This window comes from Equus caballus, chromosome X, assembly GCF_041296265.1.
Source record: "Equus caballus isolate H_3958 breed thoroughbred chromosome X, TB-T2T, whole genome shotgun sequence".
Lineage (NCBI taxonomy): Eukaryota > Metazoa > Chordata > Mammalia > Perissodactyla > Equidae > Equus > Equus caballus.
The window spans coordinates 119,063,875-119,090,250 of record NC_091715.1 but is presented as its reverse complement, the minus strand read 5'-3'; the positions used below and the strand labels follow the sequence as shown (position 1 = coordinate 119,090,250).

The window sequence follows — 26,376 nt, the reverse complement described above, 5'->3', positions numbered from 1 at the left end:
GTTTGAAAGAAATGAAATGTGTTAAAATTTAGCAAATTATGAATTAAAGTGTTCAAACTATTTTGGTACCCTAGGCAGGCAAGGCTGCGCAGGAACACAGCACTCCTTCCTGATTCCGCCCCTTGTTAATGTTCTCTTCCTCTTCCCAAAACCCCATCTCCCTCTTCTCTTGCAACCCAAAACTTAAATATCCTTCAAGACCTAGCTCCTCTAGCCTTTTCTCAAAACTCTGCCTTTTCACAATTCTTACAGCAATCAGAGTCTGTAGTGGAGTGCTCAGTTTGAGACTGTCCTGTGCTGTTCATGAATTGTTTTATGAATATCCTCTTCTATCTACCCCCATTATATTATATAAGCTCCCATCACAAGCTTTGAATACACCATTGGGGATTGATAACATCTTGTAGAACTGGTTGACTAACTGATAATATATAAATTGGGATTAGTAGCAAGATACAAAGTGTCCTGTGTCGGGGATAATATCTCACAAAAATCACGAACTATTACATTAAGACAGGGCACACCTTTGGTGAGGAGACCAAGGCCAAGAGAGTCTCAATAAATTGGACAAGTTCAGAGAGCTAGTTAGTAGCAGAGCTTGAACTATAACTCTGGTCTCCAGCTTCAGGTTCCTGAAATTTGATAAAATCTTGGCGGTAAGTACCATAGGTAAATACAGGCCATAGTATTTCCTGACAGGGTTTGGTGATGCATCATAATGAGAGTGGAGTGAAGAGTACTCTAGGTTCCCCCAAACCAAAATGGCCCTTCAAGTTAAGTTACCTAGAATGCCGTCCTTTCCAGGGACTCCCTCAGGAAGACAGGCCTTCCATTTGCTCCTCCCTTTTCTGAGTAAGAAAACCCTGAGTCAGAGAGAACCATTCCCAGCTTATAACCAGGGTTGGAGGCAAACAAATGATAAAGTAACATTGTCTTTTGGAATCTCATAGTGATAGGATCTCCTTGTTTTACTGAGGAACCCCTCAAAGATAACTGGGTTTTAGAGGAGTCTGTTTAGCTGAGTTATGATATGTGCACGTAACTGTATACTATTGAAGATCAGACCCCTAATTGATGAGACTGTTTTAATATGTGTCCTCAATATATTACCTCACTATTAGAAAAACCATCCATTTCTGAAGCCCAGTTTGGCCGGCCTCCGCTCATTATTTCCACCACATAAATATTGAAGCCCTATAATCTGAAGATCTAATGTGATCTGGTGGAACAAGCTCTGGAAGCAAGAGACAATGACACCAGTTCTAGCTCTGTGGTTAAACCACTGTGAAAACACACTTTTCCTCTTTGGGCTTCAGTTTTCTCATCTATGAAATGGGGATAATTATAGTCTCTGACAGGATTAATTTTCCAAAACTTTCCAGTTTAGGCCTCTCTCTATTTTAGACTAAGCTGCTTTTACTTCGTGTATTTTAGACTGGATAAATTATTTTTGGGGGACAGCATTCTTTTTCAATAACAGTGACTCAACCAGGAGGGTATTTCAAGCCCCTTTTCAGAGTCGGGGGTGGGAGGAAGTTTGAAAAAATTAGATTTTAAAATTACTATTCGTTCAATATTTTAGTATTAATCTTCAACTCATTTTGAATATTAGACACAATTTAAAGACTATCAGATTTTATTTATTGGAAGAGAAGGAAACAAACGTGATTTGGGGAAGGTTGGATACCACTGTTACGTGAATATTCAAAGAGGAGAGCAGATACCTCTTCTTACCTCTTTCTGTATCGTAGAGGTACACAAACTTCTCCCACTTGTAGTGACCCAGAAGACTCAGAATAGCGCCCTTCAAAGCTGGACGCATCTGGATGACAAACTGCACGTCTGCGTCAGTGGGGAAGCTAGGCGTGACAAAGGACGTGTGCAGGGCCCCACAGAAGGAGGTCAGAGTGTTCATTGACATCTGGTCATAAAATCCAAAGATAGCATATACTCCTCTCGAGAACTGGGAGCAGACTGCAATGAGAAAAAGAGAAAGAAATTTCAATAGTCCCATTGTCCCTTGTTGCATCTTGGAGGGTTGGAAACACCATATATACTTAGGCTTTGACCATATAGTTAGGCTTTGGTTCTAAATGACATGCCTCAAAAGAAAACCAAGATCTCTGAAATCTCTAGAAGCTGTTGACAGCCTAGTTGCCAAGTAGGAGAAGAGTAAGGAAGGGAAGAATTTATTCACTCATAAGTAGAAAATAAAAACAACAGTAACAACAAACACATAGACATAGAGATTAGATTGGTGGTTTCCAGAGGGGAAGGGGTGGGAGAGAGGAGGGCAAAAGTGATAATAGGGCATATGTGTACAGATGGTAATTAGTCTTTGGGTGGTGAACATGATGTAGTCTGTACAGAATTCAAAATATAATGATACACACCTGCAATTTACGTAATTTTATAAACAAATGTTACCTCAATAAAAAATTAAGTTTAAAAAGACTGTAAAATAAAAAAAGAATTTATTTGATTGAGTTGAATACTCTCTATGTCTACCATGAGCAAGAAACTAAGAAATTATGGGAAGGAAAGAGGTGAAGGTTGTTTTACCCTCTTTCAGCAACCCTCCCAGCTCACCCCAAAGCACTCTATGTTCTTGTACTTTCACCATAGCTGCCCAGAGGCCTCTTAGTGTACCCACGCCTCTATCAAGGTACAACTGTCTTGTGTCCCACCTCTTTGGTGTTTTTTCAACTAGGTGACAATAATGACTGATGATTTAGTCAGACAAACTTCTAATGTGTCTGCTAGGAAATGTGTTACTCCTCTTAGGCTACATAATGCTTTAACATAGTTATGATTATGACCCTTAACGTAGGCTACTAATGAAGAGGATTTCAGATTCTGGGTAGGCCATAGGGAAGACGCCTTGCAGTGCCCAGCGAGTTACAAGGTAGGTCGGCCTATTCTGTCCAAGCATAAATGGCAAAGTTCTATCTTGATATTTTTATATTTCTAGATCTATTAGCCCACATATAGAACTTTCATGTCCCCCTCATGATCGTGGTCAGCTTTCCTTCATTTCAAAGTGGGCCACACCACCACCTCTTCCCTGTTCTGGCCCAGATGAGCTTAAAAAATATAAACCAGTTTCAATATTAGCTTAAGTAGAACATAATTAGCAAAGCAAATCAACTACAACAACACCATGTGCTGCATTCCCAAACCAAGTGGAAATGATCTTTAGATTATCTGCACTACTGCTCCCTTCCATTCATGCGAAGCAGACAGAAGAGGCAGCTGATAATGTGGTATGATTTAAGGGGTCCTGCATCATCTCCCTTACCTGCTAGGAAGCTACTGTTTGGCTTACTTCTTCAGGTTTAGGGTGTTAAAAAAAGTCTGTGGCTTGGGAGAGGGATGAAGTAGAATCTTTTTCAGCTGTTAGCATGTTAAGGTGAATTAATATGTTTGATTAGACTCCATGACAAGTGGGAAAGCAGGTGGGAAAGTTTTCATGGAAATGAGTGAGTCAGGGAAGAGAATGTAAAGGTTCTGGAGTCCTCCCTGAGAGGAGAAACAGTGAAGGCATTGGGCACCAAAAAGAAGAAAGGCATGGAAAATAGGATGAAGACGAGTGGAAAACCAATTTAATTCATGTCTTGACCTCATTGTGAGAAACGGAGTTCTCAGTATCTGTGGTATCTTGCTTTCCCTGCATTCTCTTGAAACTTGTATTGATTAGGGCTGCTCTCTTATCAGCCAAATTCATTAGTCATTGGCTTGAGGGTAGAATTTCAAAGGTGATTATCAGTCACTCAAGCTGCTTCATCAGGGAAGACAATAGCCTTCAATTTGAGGAATTCTAAGTGACCCCCAAACATATGCACCAAGAAGTCTTTATAGTAAAAGGAGAAAGCCAACTAGGGAATGATTCTGGGGCACTTCATGACAGGGGGCCAAAGGGAGTGTTCGGAAACAAAAAGAAAGTGACTAGATGGCACTTTGTCTTGGTCATCACCAAAGGAGACACTAAGGAGAGTCCTATACCGAAATTAATCCTATAAATGGAGAGTTTTGCAGTACCAGATCAAATCTTTGGCAGCACACATAATGTTCTGAATAAAATTGACAGTAATAATGATTACAGCCACTGAGTGCTTAGTAGGTACCAGGCACTGTGTTAAATACTATACAAATATTATCTCATTTAATATTACCAACAATCTCATGAGATATTTCCATTATTTATATTTAATAGCTAAGAATTTTGAGACAAAAAATGTTCTATCTCTTGAGTAGAGGAGCCAGGATTTGAACCCAAGTCTGTCTGACTTCAAAACTAACACTCCCTGTGATCGAAAACCAATAATGATACTAAAGAGTAGTTATTGGCCCAAATGAGTTGGGCTTCCAGGTTTAGCAAATAAAAATATAGAATGTCCAATTAAATTTGAATTTCAGATAAATAACAAATTATTTTTTAGTATAAGTATGCCTCAAATTCATACATATAATAAAAATTATTTGGTTTTTATTTAAAATTCTAATTTAACTGGGGATCCTGAATTGTATCTGGCAACCCTAGAAAGGACCTGTCCTTATTAATGGTCATGAAGCTGGAAGGCTGGAACAAGCCGTCATGGCCCCTCACCCCAAATGATTCAGGAAGTAGCCAGTAATTCTTAGATTCATACCAACTAGCATGCAAGGCCCAAGAAAAGATGAGGATCCATGAACCCTGTACAAAAATAGCCTCCTGGGGAATGCAACATATTTTCAACAAGGAGAGCCGCAACCCCAACCTGACTAAATTATGGTTAGTAATTGAGGGAGAAATAAACTTGGAGAGAGGCAAAACAGATCACTTAGAGTTTCAAAAAGCCCTTGATATATTGGAAGAGATAGAAAATAAACGTTAGTATGTTCTGGTGGTAAGATTCTGTTTAATAAAAAAATTTTGTATTGCTCTTGTAATCACTGTTTTTGAACCTCACGGGTACAGAATTAATTAATCATTACTGGTTCATATATGGACCTTTCATATTTTATTGATTTATTTATGTAAAATATAATGAATACTCATAAAACCATCATCCAGCCCAAGAGCTATAACATTACTGATAACTTAGTTTGAGCTATGTCTTCCTCCTCTATTCTATCTCCCTGTTTTGACCCCTCCCTTGCTCAGAGGTAACTACTCTCCTGAATTTTGTATTTATCATTACTTGGTCTTTTAAAAAGATACAAACACACACACACCTAAATAATATAATGTTAGTTTTGCTTGTTTTAAAACTTTATAAGAAGGGAATCATATTGTGTATGTGAAACCCAGACTCCAGGAAGGAGTACCCAGTGAAATCTTTAAGCCTATGTATGATGACAAGCAGAATGAAACAAAGGTGGACCTTATCAAAATGCGTGAGTGAGCAGGTATGAGGGAACCCTGTGAAAATAAAAAGTAAAAAGTTCCAAACTAAGCTTACAGGTTTGGTTGTGGCTCAGGCAAGGGACTTAGGAGTATTCTAGATCAGCAGCAACCCTCAGGGAGCACTGGGCTACTGTGGTCCAAGAGGCAGACCCACAGTGGTGGACATCAACAAGAACAGTGTTAGAAGGAAATCAGTAAATGTTCTATTCCCTTCATATAAAACAGTTGCAGCTGTCCTGTAAATACTATTGTGCACAGTTACCCTTGTTCTATCTCAACATATACAAGTAACATAAGTAGAAGGTCCGATGGGGAAGACACCTGTCAGTTGAGGACAGGGTTAAACAGCCTCTGAGAGAGACTAGGACATAGGGGACGTGTGAGTGACCTTTCACAGTGGATCCCCAGTGCCCGATCCCGGCTGCAGAAAGTGGGGCTGAATGGAACCCTGACCTGACCCAAAGGACTGTGTTTATGTTTTTAGATTCTTAGAATGTTTGAGCTAGAAGGAACTGAAAGACTATTTTATTCAGTGGTTTTTCAAGCATAGTTTTTAGTGTAGAATCCTTCCTCCTATATGAAATTTTATGTGGAAAAGTCTAATATGTAAAAGAGATAAAGTGGACCTCTTCTGATTCAACACAGAATTCCACTGACGCTTCCCTATCATAAAGAAACTGTGACACAAAGGGAGGCAGTGTCTTGCACAAGGTCACACAATGAATTATGAAGCCGTCTCTTAGAAATGCTTTATCAGCATCTCTGCACCATCCCTACTCCAGAGTTATCTAGGGCAGCATGGGTCAGGATTTGCCTGGCATGAAAGTGACTTACCCTCAATACCTAGGTCTCAGCATACATGGATCCACCAGGGGTTTCCCATGACTCATCTGCCAGCTGCTTCTCTCAGTCCCCTCCAAATACCAACAATGAGAGCAGGTGGCAAACTGGTGATCTTTTGGGACTTATAATTCTTTTGGGCGATGTCTGTTACCTTTATATGAATCCTTAATGAACCACACTCATTTCTTTATCTCAGAAGACTAGTCCTTGGTAAAATGGTGACGGAAGAAATAGTTATCTTGGTAATCTTATGAAGCTGTGAAGTGCAGAGGAACGGGCAACAGCTCTGAGACAGACGGACCTTGGTTCCAATTATGGCTCTGCCAGTCTTAAGCTGCATAACTCTGTGCAAGTTACTTAACCTCTCTGAGCTTCAGTGTAGGACAGTGATTACAGAAGCAGGTTTGGGAGTTAGATCATATAGGTTGAAATCCTGAATTCATCACATATTAAACAAGTTACTTAATATCTCTGTGCTCCTGATCCAGTTTCTTCATTGATAAAATTGGGATAATAGCAGTGCCTGTCTCAGCATTGGTTGTGAAAGTTAAAATGAGTTCGTTCATGGGAAGCATCTATAATGGTGCCTGGTATGTAATAGATACTCAATTAATGCTAGCTATTTATTCATGCAACAGGTATTTATTGAGCATCCACTATATGCCAGGCACTGTCACAGGTATTGGAAGATACAGGAGAAAGTAAAGATTGTGTCCTCTTGGAACTTATATACTAGTGAGAGGAAAAGGCAATAATAAATGAGATAAGTAAAATATAAAGTATGTCTTAGCCATAAGTGTTACCTTTGTTTATTGTCATGAGGTGAAGAGTAAATGAAATGGAACATGGAAAATACTTAGAATAGTGCCTAACATGTAACTCAGCAACTAGTTTTTTCTGTTTCTTTCCTCTTGCCAGTTCTTTTTAGCATACTTTACCCTCTATTAACCCCATCAGGTTCTCTTCCCCACAGTAACCATTGCCCTGGACCTCACACTGAGTACCCAGGTAGCACAGCTTTTCTTCTCTTTCACCTTCCCTATACATTTCTTCAGTGCTCTTGCCGATTCTCACTCCTGGGTAATAATGGGTGAAGAAAGATACCCTGCTAATTTGGCTCCAGAATGTGCTGTTGTCCTCTGACCCTTCCCCTCAGTATATGTCTTCCTGCTGGTAAAATGCTGTCTCTGCTTGGGGCCTCTGTGCCTTCCCAGTAGGAAATATCTTGGTTGTCTGCTTCCTACGAGTGCCTGTCTCCATCTTTTCCCACTAGCAAAACACCAAATTCTTCTCATTGAAGATGTCGTTTCTGACTACATCCTGGATTCCTGGGGACTCTAGTGTAGCTCCCCGGCTGCGTTCCCTTCAATGGTGAGTGACAAGCAAGGCTGGAGCCAGCTGTCATGCTTTTATTTATAGTCCCCAAGTCTGTAGGGTCGGCTCATGTATTGTTAATGTACAGTGTGGCAGCTAATTATACCACCCATATTCCAAAAGGCATCATTACAAAAATGTCAAACAACTTGATTAACCCAAAGATCAGAATAACAATATTGCATATCATTTACAGAACACTTTTCATAGCCTTTTGAATCAAGGAGAAAAAAGGAAACTGAAGTCTCTTGCTGACTTAATGATCAGATTTGAAGCAAGCAGGAAGAAGAAAAATATAGCTATGAAGGAACTGATAGAGATATATCACAAGAAGGTTCTCCAGGTAATACCACAGTATGGTGAATTCTAGGGGATCAAAGAAGCTTGGAGCTGGGAGATAATGTAGTTCAATGGTTTCTAAAGCTGTTATGTTGGTCCATGGTGAAGTTTCCAGTCTGGTTAAATATGAATGTGTGTGTGTGTGTTGGGGTAAGGTTGACATCTGTTCTTATTTAGGAAGGAGAGTCCTTTTCTCTACATTATTTCTATTGTTTAGTGTTGTAGGTAGAGTCATTTCTCTTCTGAAATGATGATGATGTTGATGATAAATGTCCACCCTCCTTGTGGTAGACCAAATAATGGCCTCCCAAAAGATGTCCATGTCTTAATCCCCCAAAACGGTGAATTAGGTTATGTGGTAAAGGGGAATTAAGGCTGCAGATGGAATTAAGGTTGCTAATAAGCTGACCTTAAAATAGCGAGAGTATCCTGGATTATCAGAGTGACCCAATGTAATCACAAGTGTCCTTAAATAAAGAAGACAGAGGTAAAAAAAAAAAAAAAAAAAAGAAGAGTCAGCATTAGAGTGATGTGACATGAGAAAGACTTACTCAGCCATTGTTACCTTTGAAAGTGGAAGAGGCTACAAGCTAAGGAAAGTGGGTGGCCCCTAGAAGTTGGGAAAAGCAAGAAAATGGCTTCTCCCCTAGAGCCTCCAGACAGGAACACAGCCCTGCTGACACCTTGATTTTAGCCCAGTAAGACCCCTACCAGACTGCTGACCTACAGAACCGGAAGACAAGAAATGCATGCTATTTTAAGCCACTAAATTTGTGTCAATTTGTTATGGTAGTAAATAGAAAACAAATACATTTACATAGCAAAATTTAACAGTTGGTAACTATCTAGATCAATCTACACTCCACTCACCTTTTTATCCTGTGTAAAATATTTACTGATCTGAGAATCCCAAAAGTTTGGAACCTAATGATCTAGTCCAACTTCCCATTCAGTATGGGAACCACCTCCTGTGAGGTCATACTATCTCTCCGTGAATACTTCCAGTGGCAAGGGAGCTCACTACTCACAAGCAGCCCTTCCCTTGCAGGATAGCTGTGATGGCTAGGCAGCTCTTCCTTAAACTGAACCCATGATACGATGAATTTCAATTCCACATGACCTCAACTTAGTTTTACAGGAAGCTCCAAAATACAATTGATGTACTCTGGAGATACATAACAGCTATTAGATACTCAAGTTTGTGCCTTTAGTCTCTCTATGCTGCCTTCTTCCTGTCAGGCTAAAAATCTGCTAAAAGATTCCACCTCCCCCTAAATCCCTGCCACCTCCATAAGCTATCATTCTAACTCCGTCTTTACCATCATCTCTATTGATGAGATGATGAGGACCTTGCAGCCCTCTGCATCTGCGACCTAGTTTCTGCTCCCATCACTCTACTGAACCTGCTCTCTCAAGTTTGATGATGACCTGCTCACTGCCAAATCCAATTCTATTCAAAGACATTATTCAACTTGAGTGCTGAGCAGCATTTGATATCGCTGGCCAAATTCTCCCCCTTGAAACTCCCTTCTCCTGTTTCAAGAGCACTAAACCCTGCTAACTCTATCTCCCTTACTGCTTCTTTTCAGTTTCCTCTTGGTCCACTTCCTTAATGAAGATGTGTCCAAAGATTTTTGCCTTTGGCTCTCTTTTTTTCTTACTCTAAATAGATTTTTTTTCATTCAACAAATATTTATGGAACTCCTAGTATGTGCCAAGTAGGGGATCTCACCTCACTACCTCCATGTGGATGAATTCCACGTAGACACCTCTAGCTTCAGACACTCTCCTGAGCTCCAGATCCATATTTCTAACTGTTCGTCAAACAGCCTCACCTGGAGGCCTTCATGGCATCCCACACTCAGCATATTATTTCTCCACTCCCACCTTCCACCCACAGATCTGCTCCTCTTGTCCATATTTCTCCTAATGCATCACTCTTCTTCCAGTCACCCAAGCTGGAGTATTAAGGGTCATCTTTGCCTTCTCTCTCTGCCTCATTCCCCTATACAATTCCTTTGTAATGCTTCATCAACTATAACTCTAGAGCATGTGGGGTATCTGTTTCCTGTTCATCTTCAGTTTAGGTTCTCATTCCTTCTCTCTTTAACTATGAGAGTAGTCTCATAACTAGTCACCTGCTTCTAGTCCTTCCCCCAATCCATCATTGGCACTGGTAACAGATTACTCTTCCTCCTTTCTGTTCCAACTGTCCGATCAAAATATGCCCATTCCAACTCCCATTTCTGCAAGAATCTGCCCTGTGTATGAGTTGCTAATGGACTAATAAATGAATCTTTGCAAATGAGTCAGATCAGGGTTTCTCAGCCTTGGAACTATTGACATTTTGGGCTGGATAATTTCTTGTTGTGGGAGACTGTCCTGTGCATTGTAGGATGTTTAGCATTCTACCTAGCTTCTACTCATTGGATGCCAGTAACACCACCGCCCACCAGTTATGACAATGCAGAATGCCTCAAAATATAATCAAATATCACCCGGGGTGGCAACATCACTCCCTGTTCCCTTGTCTCTGTCGCCAGCCCACTGTTTGATAACCACCAAGAGTTAGCTTACGACTTCCTCTCCACAGAGAACAAGGATATGCATACATATGTAGAAGATCCCAAAGGAGTTATTTTGGTGGTAGAAAGTTAGGAAGGGTGGGCTCTTCAAAGCCCACCATACAGGAACATACCTACCTGGTCTTGCCCTTAAAGTGGCTATTTGTGTTTAGCTTGGGGGTGTATGAGAGGGAGAATTAGATAAAGAATGGAGGTGGCGGGTGGGTATGGGGTAGTAGCCAGCTCACACCTTCCCTGGGTTCATTTAGATCAGCCTCCCCATCCCCTTGAACACCCTCTGGTCTTGGGTTCTAGTAACCACAGTGGGTGCTTTTAGGTTCCAGAGTTAGAACAAGGTGTCAGCTCCATTCTCCAGCAGATGATTCCATGGTTTAATTATCATCTTTGGGTTAATTCCCTTGAACATTTTGTTCTGCTCTCAGGAGTACACTGCTTTCCGACAGTCTAACTAGTTATTTTTGCAATTACATGGCATGTATCTAAATGCTGGCAAAGAAAACACTTATTATCAACATTTGATCCCACTTGAATATAACGGCATGCAAATGCAGGCATTAACATATGAACACACGTACTTTGGAAAATTCATTTCTGCAACTGTAAGTGCAGACCACCCTTCTATAGCAGTGTCAGAAATGGCAGGAGACATTGCTGAGATGGGTTGGGGAAGGGGGTGCTTTTTAGGCCCTTTTATATCAAGACATATGGTTAAGGATTGGAGCTCAGGAGTTTTAAATTTTTTGCTTATTCATTCATTAATTTATTCATTCATCAAATAAAACTTTGAGTCCCTACTGTGGGACAAACACTATCTATACTTGGATACAGCAGTGAGCAAAACAGATATGATCTCTGTCCCCATGGCGCTTACAGTCTAGTACTGGCAGCAAGTGTTAATATAAATAATCATATCAATGTGTGATTACAATGTTCTGTACTAAGAAGGGAAGGTATTAGGGTACAATGAGACTATGTGACAAGGTGACTTTAATTTAGATTGGGTCAGGGAAAAGTTATCTGAGACATGACTTTAGAGCTAACACGTGAGAGTAGAAGACCATCTTATGCAGAGAGAATAGCACTGGCTAAGGCCCTGAGGGAGGACAGCATTTGATGCATTAAAGGCACTGAAAGAAGACCAGCTTGTCTGGAGAGTGGCCAGTAGGGAGGAGGGTACATGATGAGTCTGGTAGGAGGCAGGGATCCAACCACGGAAGACCTTGTAGGACACTGGTAAGGAATTTTATTTTAAGGACCATGGGAGGAAATCTTGGAAGGATTTTGATTGTGGGTATTCCATGAGCTGATTTATATTTTGAAAAGATTTATCTGGCTGCTGTATGGACAGCAGAGTTAAGGGGACATCAGTGAGGGCAGGGAGAAAATTTGGATGCTTTTCCTGTAGTATAGGTGAGAGACAATAGTAGTTTGGATTTGAGTTGTGGCAATGGAGGTGGAGAGATTTGGAGTTTATTTTTGAGGTCAAATTATGGGTTGAATAGCCTTGAGCTAGTTATTTAAACTCTCTAAGCCTCATTTCCATATCTATAACAATTGGGAAAATAGTACCCACACCATAGCATTATTGTGCGAATTAAATTAATATATACAAAATACTTATGACTCTCATACAAGTCTGTGCTCAACTGATAAATTATATCTGCTATTACTGTTATTTAAAAATTATTTCTCAGTGCTTTTGCAATGCGATGGGTTTTTATGTGGTTCAGTTCCTAATTTGCTGTGTGACCTTGGGCCAGTTACCTCACTGGGCTTCAGGTCTGTCATTTGTAAGCCAGCAGAACTAACACTTGCCTTGCCCACCTCACAGGAGTATACCGAGAATAAATGGAAAGAATAGCTGAAACTCTTTGAAAAATTACAAAAGCTGCTATCTGAGTGTCAGTGAGTTAGTAGTATTCGTTCTTGACTCCCAGTAATCCTCATCCCCATAACAGATAACTCAACAGAATCGTCATTCTTCTGAGCCTCAATCTCTGCCAATAGCCCACATATCTCCATCAATCACCTAAAGTAGTCAGGGCCCTGTTTTGACTTGCAACTCATTTTACATGGGATTTAGCACAACTCTTAATTGAAAAACTAATTGATCCAGTGATCCAGTCACAGTCAATGAAGCAATTTCTAAAGCTGGGCAGGAAAGTGGTGAACTCTTATGATGCCTTTGAATCAGCCCTAAGATTTATCATGGACAGATAAGAGCTTCAAGTTTAATATCATGTCATATAGCATTTGAAAGCCATTTTCTTTCATTTTGCAGCCCATACTGGCGGTGGGGGTATGTGTGTGATGAGCTATATTACATTATAAAAATAAAGTATTTGGGGCTGGGCGGTGGCGCAGCAGTTAAGTGCCCACGTTCTGCTTCGGTGGCCCCTAGAAAACCTTCCTGCCTTCAGTTGTCTTCATTAGTGATACAAGGGTTGAAAAAACCCACCTCTATTGGCTAGGATGGTGAAATTCTCCGTTAAATGACAAATGTGGCCTGGAAGGGGAACACGCAGTCAGTACTACTCATGACTACTTCAGTATGAATTAATTTGTCAGATTAATTCCAACTGGGAACCAGGCAACGAGAGAACAGGACACAGGTAAGGTAAATTTTGAGGGCTGGCAATAGGAGTCAGGAAAGATCTGAGTCTTTCCATAATCTCTTATGAGAATGCCTCTCCATTTAGGGGCATCACAGTATGAGGGCCTTTTGCCATCTGAAGGCAGTGCTGGATGCAATTAGGCCAGAGACAACGGGGAGGGGTAAAGTTGCTAACAACAAACCCTGTCAACACTGCTATTTGCTAAAGGTAAGTTCTGATCTTTACTGTGTTTTGATCAGACATGAATGTTCAAACTGCCTCTAACTCATGTATATCAATTCAGCAGACATGTTTCATTAGACATTTGTTGAACAGCACCGAGTACTGTGCCAGATGCTGGAGATGTAGAGTCCGACTCTCAAGTTCCCTTTCATATGACCTCCTACTAGGGCACTCATAGCTGGCCCAATGACAGCAAGACCTCACCTTTCCTCCCCACTTTTCTCTTCTCCCTGTGCATTACCTGGAACCAACCTTCACCACTCTTATCCCAGTCTTTGTTTTTTTCATCCTCACTTATGACTTGTTCCAGGCCAGAGTCTGTGATTGATAAGGGAGAAAGGGAAGGATAAAGGAAAACTAATCCTCCCTCACTTTCCCTACAGTAGTGTTTTACAACTTGCAGGGCACAAACGACTAGTGGGTTATGAAATCAGTGTAGTGAGTCATGACCCAGCCTTTAAACAAATGAATGAAACAAAACAGAAAACTGCCAAAGTGTATCCAGGTAGTAAGGGTAAATATTGTTGCATGAAACTTTTGTTTTGATGATCAAATATATGCATGTATGTTGTGGGTCATTAAATAAAGTGTATTTCTTTACCACCTTACACCATTGTAGCTCCATGCCCTGTCCTAAGCCTAACACTGGTTTGGTCTACATTTGCATCCTCACTGTTTATCACCTCCTACAGAAGTCCCATTTATTCCTCCTCCTGTTTTCTCAATCCATTCCTCCTCCCTAGACCTTCTGAGCCTCCATCTGAACTCACCCTTCCCCCATCCAGCTGAAGTCCTATTGACTTGCCACCTGGGGATAGGGGCTGGAGGAATCTCTGTTTCCACTATCTTAGATGAGAGTTATTAGGGAACATGTGTTCCTGAACTTTTGAGTTGAGACTGTGAATGCATCTTCTCACAGAAACATGAGCATGCCATGGGGTTAGGTTCAGTGCTGTAGAGTCCTTCTAGCCTAGTTCTAGCCTGGAGCCTATGTACTTTAATAGACAGCTCTGGTACTCAGGCCAGATCACATGTTTTCTTTCATAACTCAGTCCATTTGTGAGCTGAGAAGAGAAACCACTGGTTCAGAGCATCATTCAAATGGATTCCTACTTTAACTTCCCGCAGCAACACAGAACAGCTGAGTCCTCTTCCACGGACCCTGAAGATGCTCCTTCAGTGGTTTGAAAGTAAGACTGTGTCTCCCAAAGTGCATAGCTTGCTCCACAGGAGGGAATCTGACTAAAAATAGCTAGAAACTGCTAGAATTAAGTAAACACATGTGACTTGTAGAATGCAGTTTCAGCTGTAGACAGAGTAAGTAGCCCCCTCTAGCACTTTGCTGCTCAGTCATGTATTAAACTTGTAACTTTTATGTGCTGCCGATGAATATATCTGACCAGGTCAGAGTTGTCCGTCTGCTCCAAGAGGAAGAGGAATTAGGCCTCTGTAATTCTCTTTGTGCAGTGCCACGAAAAATTAAAGTCTTCATATTTTCAGACAACAATGGCATTGCCTGAGAGAAGCTGCATATTTAGTCATAAAAACATTCTAGTAAGTCCTCAGAGGTTGGCCAAGGACGTGTGAATGCGGTAATTGAGCATGCTTTGTGTCTTATTTTAGGTATTGGGACCCAGTGACTGGGCTCTTTGCTCCTAATTGCCTGTCAGATATAGTCCAAACCCTTCAGCCTGGAACTCACATGAGAAAAATATGATGTGCAGAGCTGTATATAGCAGGTACTCAGTAAATAGTGCATATTTGTTTTCTACCCTATGGTCCTCCATCATTAGGGCTTATGATGTATCCAAAATTGTCTCCCACAATTCTCCAGTTTGACCTTTCTGCCCCAGCCTAGTTGGTCTTTCTATGTCCAACATGCTTCTTACTCATTCCTACTGCTGAGCATTTGTTCATGCTGCGTTCCCATCCTGGATGCCATTTCCCAAATTTCTACCATTCCAATTCTGGCCCACCTTTCAAAACCTGGCTGAAGCTCCCTCCTCCATAGAGCTCCAGGTGCCTGTTACACCCTCCAAGAGACCTATTCTTTCTCTGAGTGCCACCAACACTTGGGCTCAAGCCCCCATTTCGGAACTTGATTATAGCGTGCCTCAACCAAGCTGTGGCCTGCTTGCCTCATGTATATGAATATGAACTTCTACCTATGGCTGAGAAGCTTTTGGAGAGCCAGGAAACACATAACAAATGTTCTGTTAGTTTCATGTCAGGCTCAGTATAATATGGTTCATACTGTAAGCACTTAATGAGTTGATGACATGAATTGATACTGAAAAGCAGAATTCTCCAGTTCTGTTTCTTAAGTTGCTGCTGACTCAATCTGTGACCTTCACTTTACCTTTTTTCTGAGCTCTCACTCCTCTCCAGTATACTGGCAAGGACAGTATTTATACACTCTAAAGAGATGTTTTGTGGATTAGCCATAATGAGCATAAAACATGTAAAAATATGAAGATCTGTAGAAACCCTATTATTACAGGAATAATAATAATTATAGCTGCGCTTGGTTAAATGCTCCAGAAATCATATAGAAGACGCCTTCTCTGGGGGGAAAGGCAGCCAACTGTACCAGCAATTAGTCAATTATGAGGATTTAATTTTATTTTATTGCTTATGATTTTTGTTTCTGTGCACAATTGGGGCCTAGTTGCCTCTTTTGCCTTTTAAATGGAACCTCTGATGAAATTGGTTAAAGATTAATCTTTATGGGGCCTAGGTTCCCCAAAGCAATACCGTAGACCCAGTGACTCTATGACTACGTTTTGCTACCCTTCATCCTTGAGGCTCCCACTTTGGCCAATGTTCCTTTCCATGTTGGTTTTTATCTGTCCCTAAGAAGGGGTCTCAGCTCCAGACTGGTGTGGGTGGTAGTGAACATAAGTGTCGGCCAGGCAGCAATGGCATTTGAAGGCACAGCAAGTGCAGAGTCCTTTGATAGGTGCCTGGGAGAAACAGAGAAAAAAAATATGTATTCCCTTAGCTGTGAAAGGATCTTTTGGTCTGTAAGAGGCTTGAAAGCTAGGAGATGCCCTTAGAAAAACTGAAGAATCTTTCTCTCTGGAAAGTGCTGCACTTAATTTATTCAGGAAGGCTTCCATGTAATTCCTGGTTGGAGGCAGAGAGATGACCTCTAGATATTCTGCCTTCACTAAGAACCTTCAACTGTAAGACACTTTAAAGGAAGTATTCTTTGGGACTCATTCTGTGTCCCTATATTTTTACTTATTTATCTGACCACCTGCATCATTCTACACAATGAATTTCTATAAAATGTTCTAAGATTTTTAAGTCAAAATTCTTTTGTGCATAATTAATAATTTTTCTGAGTAGAGCATGTGAATATATTTGATGCAAAAAATAATTGAATGATAACACAATTTCCCTTCTCTTTCATCTATCCAGCTAATACAGAAAAGTATTATCAATGTGCTGTCACTCATTAAACAAATATTTATATGTCTGGCCATCAAAATTAGGAATCAGGAGGAAGATTCTTTTTTTAATTTAGTTACTGTGCTTCACGTTCATCAGTTAGCAGGCACCGACTTTCTCTCTTTTCCGGAGGTTGGTTTGCTGTATGCTTATATATTGTGAGGTTTTTGTTGTGCTTTTTCTCTGAAGATCTCAACATGAGCAGCTTTGGAAGGATTACAGGGAATATACTTTAAAAGACATTTTGAGTTACCACAAAACATTCATTTTCATGAGTACTGCTTTTGCTTTCAAAGTTTTGTGAATTCTTCCTCGGTGAAGAGTTACCTACTTTCTGGCCCTGCCCTGCCCCACCCCTTCCTACCCTCCTCTGGGGCCACCCCAAAGCCAAGCAGCCTCTGCTTTAGAGGAACTGTTGAGCCAGTTGGTGACCCCCGGCCTTCAGGAGCAGAAGTGACTGCTCTGGGATCTGCTACATGGTGAAGGGGTATTATTTGGAACTGCGTTATTTTCCTACATTGTTTTTCTACACTGTTCAGAATTTTAGATTTCTCTACATTTGCTCTTTCCCTCTTTCTTTTTTGCTTCAGATTTCTGATTATGTATTCAGCACACACCACAGGGTGCCAATTTAATTTTATTATCCCATTTAAAGGGCAAATAAACCTTTGTTTTTATAGGGAGGAGATCAAGGACCAATTATTCTGGCCCTCAATATATATTTGCTATTTGAGTTTACAATCCAGTTATGCATCTTTAGAAGAGATTTTGCCATTTGCACCATCTTGCCTTATTTTCTGGTATATTGTTGCTATGACATAATACATTTGCCAGTGAATACCTTACCTCTTAATGAATAGAGTTATTATTTTATTAGCTGCCAATGCCTTATTTATGTTCTAAGCTCCCATGAGGAGTGGGCCAAGCACTGAGGGAATACTCCACTCCCCTGAATTGAAGAGTCTCCTGATCACAATATGTTGCCACAGTGTATGAAATGGCCAGATACATGTTGTCATTGGATTGTCACCAAGTCAATTTCAGGGAGCCTGGATAGCACTGCCTGCTTGGAATGTCATTTCCTCTAAGAAGCTCACCCTGAACTTGACCACCCTGCAGATAGTTATTTCCTCTACATATCAAGTTGCCACTCTAGTTATAATAACACCATCAGTATTCCAGAGTCAGAAACATTTGTGAATTGGATTCCAGGAGAGAAAGTACAAATCCTTTCAGGGTAGAAGCCTTGGGGAGCAGCATGAGGATCAGGAAGGTGTTTGTTGTGGGGACAGCTGTTGCTATTTGTGGAAGTGATGGACTCAGAGGCAATGAGGGAAGTGGTTGGATATTCCTTGCCCTGCTGAGGCCAAAGTGACAAGCCAGTTTGTAAGGGGACCACTTGAACTTCCACCACGGACAGACCCCTGGCACCCATGGGGTAGCACCTGTGAGGGTGATTGCTCATAAGGAGAGCCTGGGACAAAAGTATCATTTTCATCTATAAGGATAGCATCATTTTTCTAAGGTCCCATGGTTTTACTCATGAAAATGGAAGGAAGCAAGAAGAAAATGTGTGGAATATTTCTAGCTATAAAACATGGGCTGCTATTTTCCTAATTTTAGTGTAGTCTTTCCTTTCAGAAAAGGAAAACATGATAAAAGGTAAGTATGTAGGAATTATTCATAGGAGTGCTTCTCACTCCTATCAACAAGCTAACAGCTTTATACAGCTAATACTTCTCAAATACTTACTATTCATGGCTTCAACCTCTGATCATCAAATTCCCTGGCAGAAGACATCCTGCTCATTCTTTCATTTCTAGATCTTAAGCATAAAAGGACTTAGGTAGGGATAAAGGCAGAAATAGTAGGAATGACTCTTCAAAGGAGGTAAGAAATCATTGAATTCTGCATATTTGGTAAATGCAGGCAGATTCCTTAGTAACTGAAGGCCTGCCAAATTCTCAAGGCATATCTTGAGACTTCAGCGAGGGAAGGTAAACCATGAGGGTGGGATAGCTGAAGATCTGGGGCACCAGTGTGTTAGTCAGGAGGGTTTGAGAGCTAGAAGACACCTGGAAGATAAACAAGAAACTAAGGCTCAGAGAAGACAAGCAATTTTCCAAGTGATTCCCCATTTCACAGATAAAGAAACTGAGGCTCAGAAAAGTAACAAAACTTTACCAACATCATACAGTGGCAAATGTCAGAGTGAACCTGGAGCTATTTGAAATACCCTAATGGTAACTAAGCAGGGCCTGTGACATTTAGAAGGCTCTTCCGTAAAGGGTGTCCCTAAGCTTAAGTGTTATGTCAGGAAGAGCTACAAAACTTGGGAAGCCTGGGAATGGCAATGAATATGAGCAGTTAGGAACACACTGTGGTTTCCAGATAAGAGCTTCTAAGGACTTAAATAAATGAGGACTAAACAGTAGAGACCTTGGAGGCAGCGTGTTCAGTGGGTAAGTAGAATCTAGAAGAAGGCTGATTTGATTGGACTCCAAATCCACCAAATATTTACTGAGCACTCGCTCTGTGACAATCGCTGTTCTCAATGCCAAGGGTATGGCAGTGAGCAAAGCAGACAGAAGTCCCTGCCCTCACGGAGCTTACAGTCTTATGAAGGGAGATTTATTATCTGTGTGACTTTGGCCAAATTGTTTAGCTTCTCAGAGGCTCAGCTTGCTCACCTGCAAAATGGCAAGAATAGAGCCTAGGTCAAAGGGCTGCAGTGAGGATTAAATGACATAATTCATATAAAACATATAGTGCCTGAAACAGTAGCCTTTATTATTATCGTGCTGCATGTGACTGATCACAGTTTAACGTAACAGTTAATTTTAACCTGAGGTGAAATTGGGGGAGGGGCGCTGATTGTAGGCACATTCAAGGTGACATGACAGAAACGGGGACCTCTGAGAGCATCAGAATTGTCCTTCCACATCTGAGATGCAGGACTCCAAATCCCTTGTGGGGTTAGCACCTGCTTCCTAGTTTTAGTTGCTTGCCCTTGTAGACAGGGCACTTCTAGCGAGACCTGGAAAAGGTGAAAGCCTGGTCTCTGCCTGCTGACGTATTGCTATGTATATCCTTTTCTGCATACATATGTGAAAATGCCACCATTCCTTATTTCTACTTCAAACTTGGACTTGTTTTCAGTGAGCATCACTTAAAACCTACTCTTAGAATATAAGTTTACTTTATTTTCAGGTGCCATGCAAAAAGATGAGGATGTGACCTTTTCAGAAGCTGGAAACACTGATTATCTGCATTGGTGTATGGCACTGGTAAGTAAAAATAACTATTTAATCAGAGAAGTGATTTAATAATTACTTTAATAGGTCCAAATGGCTACAGTGACTTTCTCTCCACTACACCTGTGCTTCTGAAGAAATAAAATATACTGGAGATCCTGCTGGTTTATAAAAAGGGCAGGATGTCTGCACTCTGAGAGGAGCAGCATGGGGAAGCTGGGATACCTTTGGGCTAACTGCACTTTTCCATATGCTATCTAGAATGTTCTCTCCCCTCACATCTTCACCCCCAACCACATGGACAATTTTTACCCAGCTAGTGGACTCACCTTCATCTTCTGTTTCTTAGCTTCAACCATAACTTCCTCAGGGAGACTTCTCTTATTCTCTCACAAGGCTAGATAACTCTCATAGCATCCTGTACTTATCCTTCACAGCATGGATCATATTTATAAATAATTAATGAGTCATTTTTTCAATGTCTGTCTACCCCAGCTTTATAAGGACAGGAATAGAGACCCCTTGTACAGCCCCCCACTCCAAACTTACAAGAGGTGCTCAAGAAATTTTGTTGGCTGTCTAGCTGACTAGATGAATGAATAAGTAGCATTCAAGAGCTCTGGATTCTGGCCCCAGCCCTGCCATTTTCTGGATGTGTGGCCATAGGTATGTCACTTGACCTCTTTGAGCCTTGTCTCCTCACCTGAAAAATGAGGATTCAGTGATCTCTAAGCTTCTTTCTGGCTTGAATAGTTTACCATTGAAGTCAGGATTTTGCTTCTTAGCAGTGGGGGAAATACTCTAGTTAAACTACCAGGGATTTACTGCCTCTTATTTCCAGTATGTTAATGATTTGAATTGTCATTGTAAAAACAGGTTTCATTAGTGGATTGCCTGCAAAGGTCTTTGGTGGGGGTGGGGGTGGGAGGGCACTGTTGGTTTGTTTGGGAAAAGACTAGCAATTTTCCCACTGCAGACTTCACTTCTCTGATCATTCACTCTTTGTTTAGCTTTTACCTCTAACATTAGGTGCTTTCATATAGCGATCTCCATTTTCTTTGTGTTTGAAACAAAAAGAAGTATTTAAACTAGGGAGGGAAGTCTCTGATGGTAGGTGGTGATAAGCAAATAGCTGCTGGCTTTTTCTACAGTTTTATTTCCTCTGTCAACCAAATAAGCAGCTCTAAGTTTTGTTAGAGGCCCCAGCTGGACCATAGAACTAGGAGCTCCAAGATGTCATAGCCATCTTTGTATCCACAGCAGCCAGCACAGTGCCAGGTCCAGAGTAGGTGTTCAAAATGTCTACAGAATTAGGTAAGGTGACAGCTGGGAGGCCCTACACATAGGTTGGGTAGGAAATTTTCCCATATTTTTGTTATTTTTATAATTTGTACGCAGTTGACTTTTCAGAATGATCTGAAGCAGAGCTTTCTACATAGTGTGGTCTGAGGACTATCAAAGTGCTTCTATATATCCCTGAATCATTCCCCTATCAGCCTACTCAGGTGCCAGAAATTTCTACCAAGTTGCTTGAGGTTGGCATAAAACGGAAGCATTATATCTGGATTAGCTGGGATAAATGAGGTATTAGTGATGATTAACCCCTTGGAATGAATAAGTTTTTGTATTAGCTATTGCCAGTGTCCTGGGGGCGTAGGACACAGGATGGGTTAGTTTTGATTAGGATCTTAGGGGTGAATTAAGAAAGTTGCAGAACACGGGGTACTATTCAGGAGAAGATTAGGAGAGCATCACAATAAATTTCCCTCAAGTACCTAATGTTCAGCCTGAGGGCTTGGCCTTCTCCACTTGGGAGCGGCACCAAAAGTCCTGTGGGGCACTGAAAATGATCCAGGATTACTCCACAGTGGCAAGAGAGACCTTGCATTTGGTCTTGAGAAAGCTTGAGCACCTCAGGTGAATATGCTGACAAGTTGTCCTTAAGTATAGGAACTGGGAGTTCTTTAGTTTTTTACCTAACTCTCCCTCCAACTTCATGCATTTTAGGAAAGATTCCTACGTGTTAGCATCCTCGCTTCCCTCTCAGCATCCAATTAGTGATCTAGACCCCCTGGGCAGCTTTAGTCCTTATGGCACACATTTTGGCTTATAATAATAGTAATAATGAATACCATTTGATGAGTACTCACTATTTGCCTGACACCATGATAGGTCCCTACATATGTTATCTCAACTACCAGGTCCATTTAAATACAAAATGTATGGTCTTTCTGTTAAGCTATAATGACTCATCTTCCAAAGCCTATGGCCCTCTCTTCCAACTCCAGTAAAGCATCATAGACTGGGGACCTCTATGATCAACCAATCAGCAGTTATGCAAATTACTGTGGACCCCATACTGTGTTAAGTGCTATGGAGGAAACAGAAAGAGAAAATATAGTCCCAAACACCTCACTCTAAAAGCTGGCCTCTGTTCTTTACTCACAGTTTCTTTTCTCTAGTTCTTGGACAGAGACATGGATCCCCAAAGTAAGCGAGGAGATGAATGCCGAGGGAATGAGCACATTTCATTTCCTAACACAATTTGCTATCTGGCAGTGTTAGGGAATAGGCTATTCAGATTAACTCAAAGCTGTGTTTAATGGAAAGTTGTTACAGATGCAAAAGTGCAGAAAAGTCAGTGCAATGAAATTCATGGCACACTGGTCATTGAACGAATAGATTATGATTTTCTCTAATAATTCAAAAGATACCTCAGGGCCTTTTACAGTGTCAGGGTCATCATGATGAATGTATTATAAAGAGTGAGCAGTAGGGTGGTATAGTGGAAAATGCAACCATCTGGAGAGTCAGAGGAGAGTTGCTACCTTGGGTACATCCCTGGGCCTCAGTTCCTCCATTTACAAAGGTCAGTCCCTACTGTCTAAGGGATCTTTCAGCTCTCGGATTTTTCTACTACTAATTTTCACTACACAGCATGGAGATGAGCAAGGTCCTGGTGGGTCGACTGCCCGAATATAGAGTTTCCAGCATTTCACCCTCACTGACACTCCTCCTTTTGAATTAAGCAAGAATGTTGCCTGTGGTGATCAGGCTTCAGTAAAGCATGTGCCCCATTTCATAACATGTGTTATATAAGCAGACCAACTGCTTTGCTGACCTCTGTGTTGAACTGCCCTCCTTCTCTGACAACCCTAACTTCCTTCTGTCAGCAACATCCTGATTTTCCCAGGTCTCTGGCAGTCCAGAGGAGTCTCCCTCCTTCCCCAGCCCTGCTAGGACAATTGCCTGATTTGTGCCTTTGGACTGGATATATTTTACATGCGCTTGCCTAAGTGCTGAGGGATGGGAGTGAGAGTGAATGACGCTGGACGTGGTGAGACATTGTCATAAAACCTCAGATTCAGACATCTGCTTTTGAATGGATCCTTAATACCAGAAGGCATCACTGAGGCCAGGCAGTGAGCTCAGTGGTGTTATTATATCTCTCCATAAAAAATATTCATTTTTGGCTCAGCTGCCAAGTGCTTCTACTCTAAAAAGTTGTCCATACTAGCCCCTAACCAAATTTCCAACCACCAAAGTCATAGTCTCATGTCACTGGACCCATTAGCTAGCCTTGGACTCGCCCCCAGCATGGTAGTGTTTCAAGCCACTAGTTGGAAATGCTCCCTTGGCCCTTTGAGGCCCTCGCAGACACCCTGGAACTCAGCAAATGCACAATAATACAATATAATAATACAATATAATGTCCTTTCCTTTTTCAAGCAACCCAGCTGTCTGTGATCTCCAAGTCCCAGCTCACTATATTTAATGGAGGATATATTCAAAATGAACAGCTGAAATGGCCTCATAAAATGTCTCCTCCGTATCCTTTTTATCCCCTCATTGACAAGCATAGGGTAGCTCCATGGGGTTGACTGCTGAAAGGCTGACAATGTTGGGGCAACAAGCCCATTATGATAATTTACTTTCTTCCTTTTTGTGCTCTGTTATTGTTATTAAAGCAAATTTTTCCTAATCGGTGCCAGAGGGACAGCAGGAAAAGCTGAAAGGCTTCAGTCTCTAAAACGGAAGCAAAGGCTTAAAAGGGGAAGTACAAATGCCTTGAAAACAACTCCTTCTGCACATCCTACATTTTACCTATTGGCCTGTTGGCTTCAGTTACTTCACTGGAACCCAGAATGTCTCTCTAACTAGCATTCCCACTGGCTGAAAGGGAGCAATGATAGATTAAGGAAGACATCATAGAAGCAACTACAAATCCCAATACTTAAACCATTCAACTCAAGTCAAGAGAATCATGCAAAAGACAGAAATATTCTGCTTCCCAAATTAGTTCACTTTATGTGATAGAGAAGAAATTTTTATTGTGCTACACATGTACAACAGTGACAAAAAGTAAGGCAACTGGGCAATTATGTTCCATTTTGTGCCTTATACATAGTTTATTTCCAATTCTAGGCCTACTTTCTCTTGTCTCCCCAGAATATCTGTGTCTGGCAGATAGTAGGTGCTCAATAAGTAATTACTGACTGATGTAACATTTGCAGGCCATCCTTCTTGCTGGCAGGTGCTCGCTCTGAAATCCATTAATCAGCTAGGTAACATTTCTTGGGAGCTGTCTTTTCATCTATTTTTTCATTAATCAATTCGTTTATTTCTTTATTCAATGTTTACTTTATAGAGTGTGTCCACTATCAGGTACCGCAATAAGTGGAGGGGAGACAAAGGTGAACAAGGCACGTTCCCTGTCTCACGTAGCTCATGGTCTACATGACAGGAACCACAGCAGATAGAAAGGCAGCACTAGGTAGCCTAGATAATTAATGGGGGAAAAGGGTCAGAGGAGGGGAAAGCTACGTGGGTTTCAGGAGGTGTGGAAGACCATGAAAGAAGGTCAATTTTAGAAACAAAGGTAAGAAGGCCCTAAACTTAGACTTTCATTAATTCCAACATCAGGTTTATATGAACATCCAAAATTTAACCTAAAACAAATATTATCCTGAGAGAGAGAGTGTATGTGTATGTGTGTGGGGAAGGGTCAGGAAGCTAAAAGTTGCAGTAAATATCATTTAACACACCCCAAAAGCATCAGCTCTTCTCTGTTCTAATGGATAATCAATGACTAACTGCACACAAGAATGACTATTTGCATATTATATTGTTCTTTTTGGATTGGAATGGAAATTTTCAAGGTTCCCTGCCTTTTAATTTTTATTTTTTCATGTCATGAAGATTGAAGTTGTTGTTGTTAGGGAATCCCCTTCTGTCCTCATCCTATTTCTCTTTCACAGTCCAAACTGAAGTAAAAAGTACTGGTATCAGCCTGTGTCCAAGTTACTAATGGGCATGGTTGGTTACCAGATAGACACAAAAGATCAGCTCATTAGCTGACCCCCAACACCTTGTCTTGGAATGGGTGGTTTGTGTGCACAGAGATAAAATTCTTAGTAGATTTGGGACATTATGCTGTCTGTACTCTCAGAGTGTTTTTCTCTGAAACTGAAGCCATGGGAAAACCTTCTAAGCAGTCAAATGATTAGAATTACAGTTTTTCTGAAGTTCTTAAAATCTCCTTGACATACCTGGGATGGTTGGGAGGCAAGCTTTGAAAAAATGCAGGCAAATAAAAAAGCATGAAAAAAATATACAAAAATAATTCTAGGTGTATGTGGATAATGAAGTTTTGGATGAATCCCTACCCTCATTTTCCAAGCTTCCTGTACTGTTCTTATACTGTTTTTATAATAATAATTATACTTCAATTATCTGGTTTCCATACTCATCTGCAATAGACTTGACATAAATGTTTTCCTCTGGGCTTTTTCTAGGACCAAGTAAAGGGAAAGACTATAATGTTTGTTCTTTCCCAAAGAATAGGGCTTCTATTGAAAGCATGCAAGAATTTGGAATTTTTGAAGGATATTCCTTATCAAGGGACATTAAATAGATTATTCTGAGTTGAATATGAAAAGTAATCTTACAGGATTTCATAACTAAAATGGAGGTCAAGAGATTAAGATGGATTATAGGTGAAAGGGGGCAAGAATCAGAAATGCCATTAATTTAAATTCTTATTGGTAGAGGAGTTTCAAATGAATTAAACCTCTAAGGTCCCAACTTCAAGACGTATTGCTGAACCTGACTCAGAGAATGGTATTTTCAAGCATGCTGGGCTCAATTACCAGTACATCTTAAAAGTTATTGCTTTCTATATTAAATAATTATGATATTAATTGATTATCCTATTTGTCAAATGTTAAATAGAAAAACACATCTTTGGAGTTATCTGGGAAAAGAAATTTGAAATGCACACGTCAAAACTTGCATTTGCTGGGAAT

At 40.8% G+C, this 26,376-nt stretch overlaps 1 protein-coding gene across 9 annotated transcripts in view; it reads right to left on the bottom strand.

Moving 5' to 3' along the window:
- The window catches only part of GRIA3 (glutamate ionotropic receptor AMPA type subunit 3), a 272,512-nt gene that overhangs the window by 203,079 nt on the left and 43,057 nt on the right, over positions 1 to 26,376 (bottom strand). For all 9 annotated transcript variants that reach the window (XR_011434854.1, XR_011434853.1, XM_070257723.1 and 6 more), the window contains exon 3: positions 1,735 to 1,974. Coding sequence is in view for 7 of the 9 variants with exons in the window: in XM_070257723.1 (XP_070113824.1) it covers positions 1,735 to 1,974 (240 nt within the window). In the remaining 2 variants the exon portion in view is untranslated. The remainder of the gene's footprint in view (positions 1 to 1,734; positions 1,975 to 26,376) is intronic.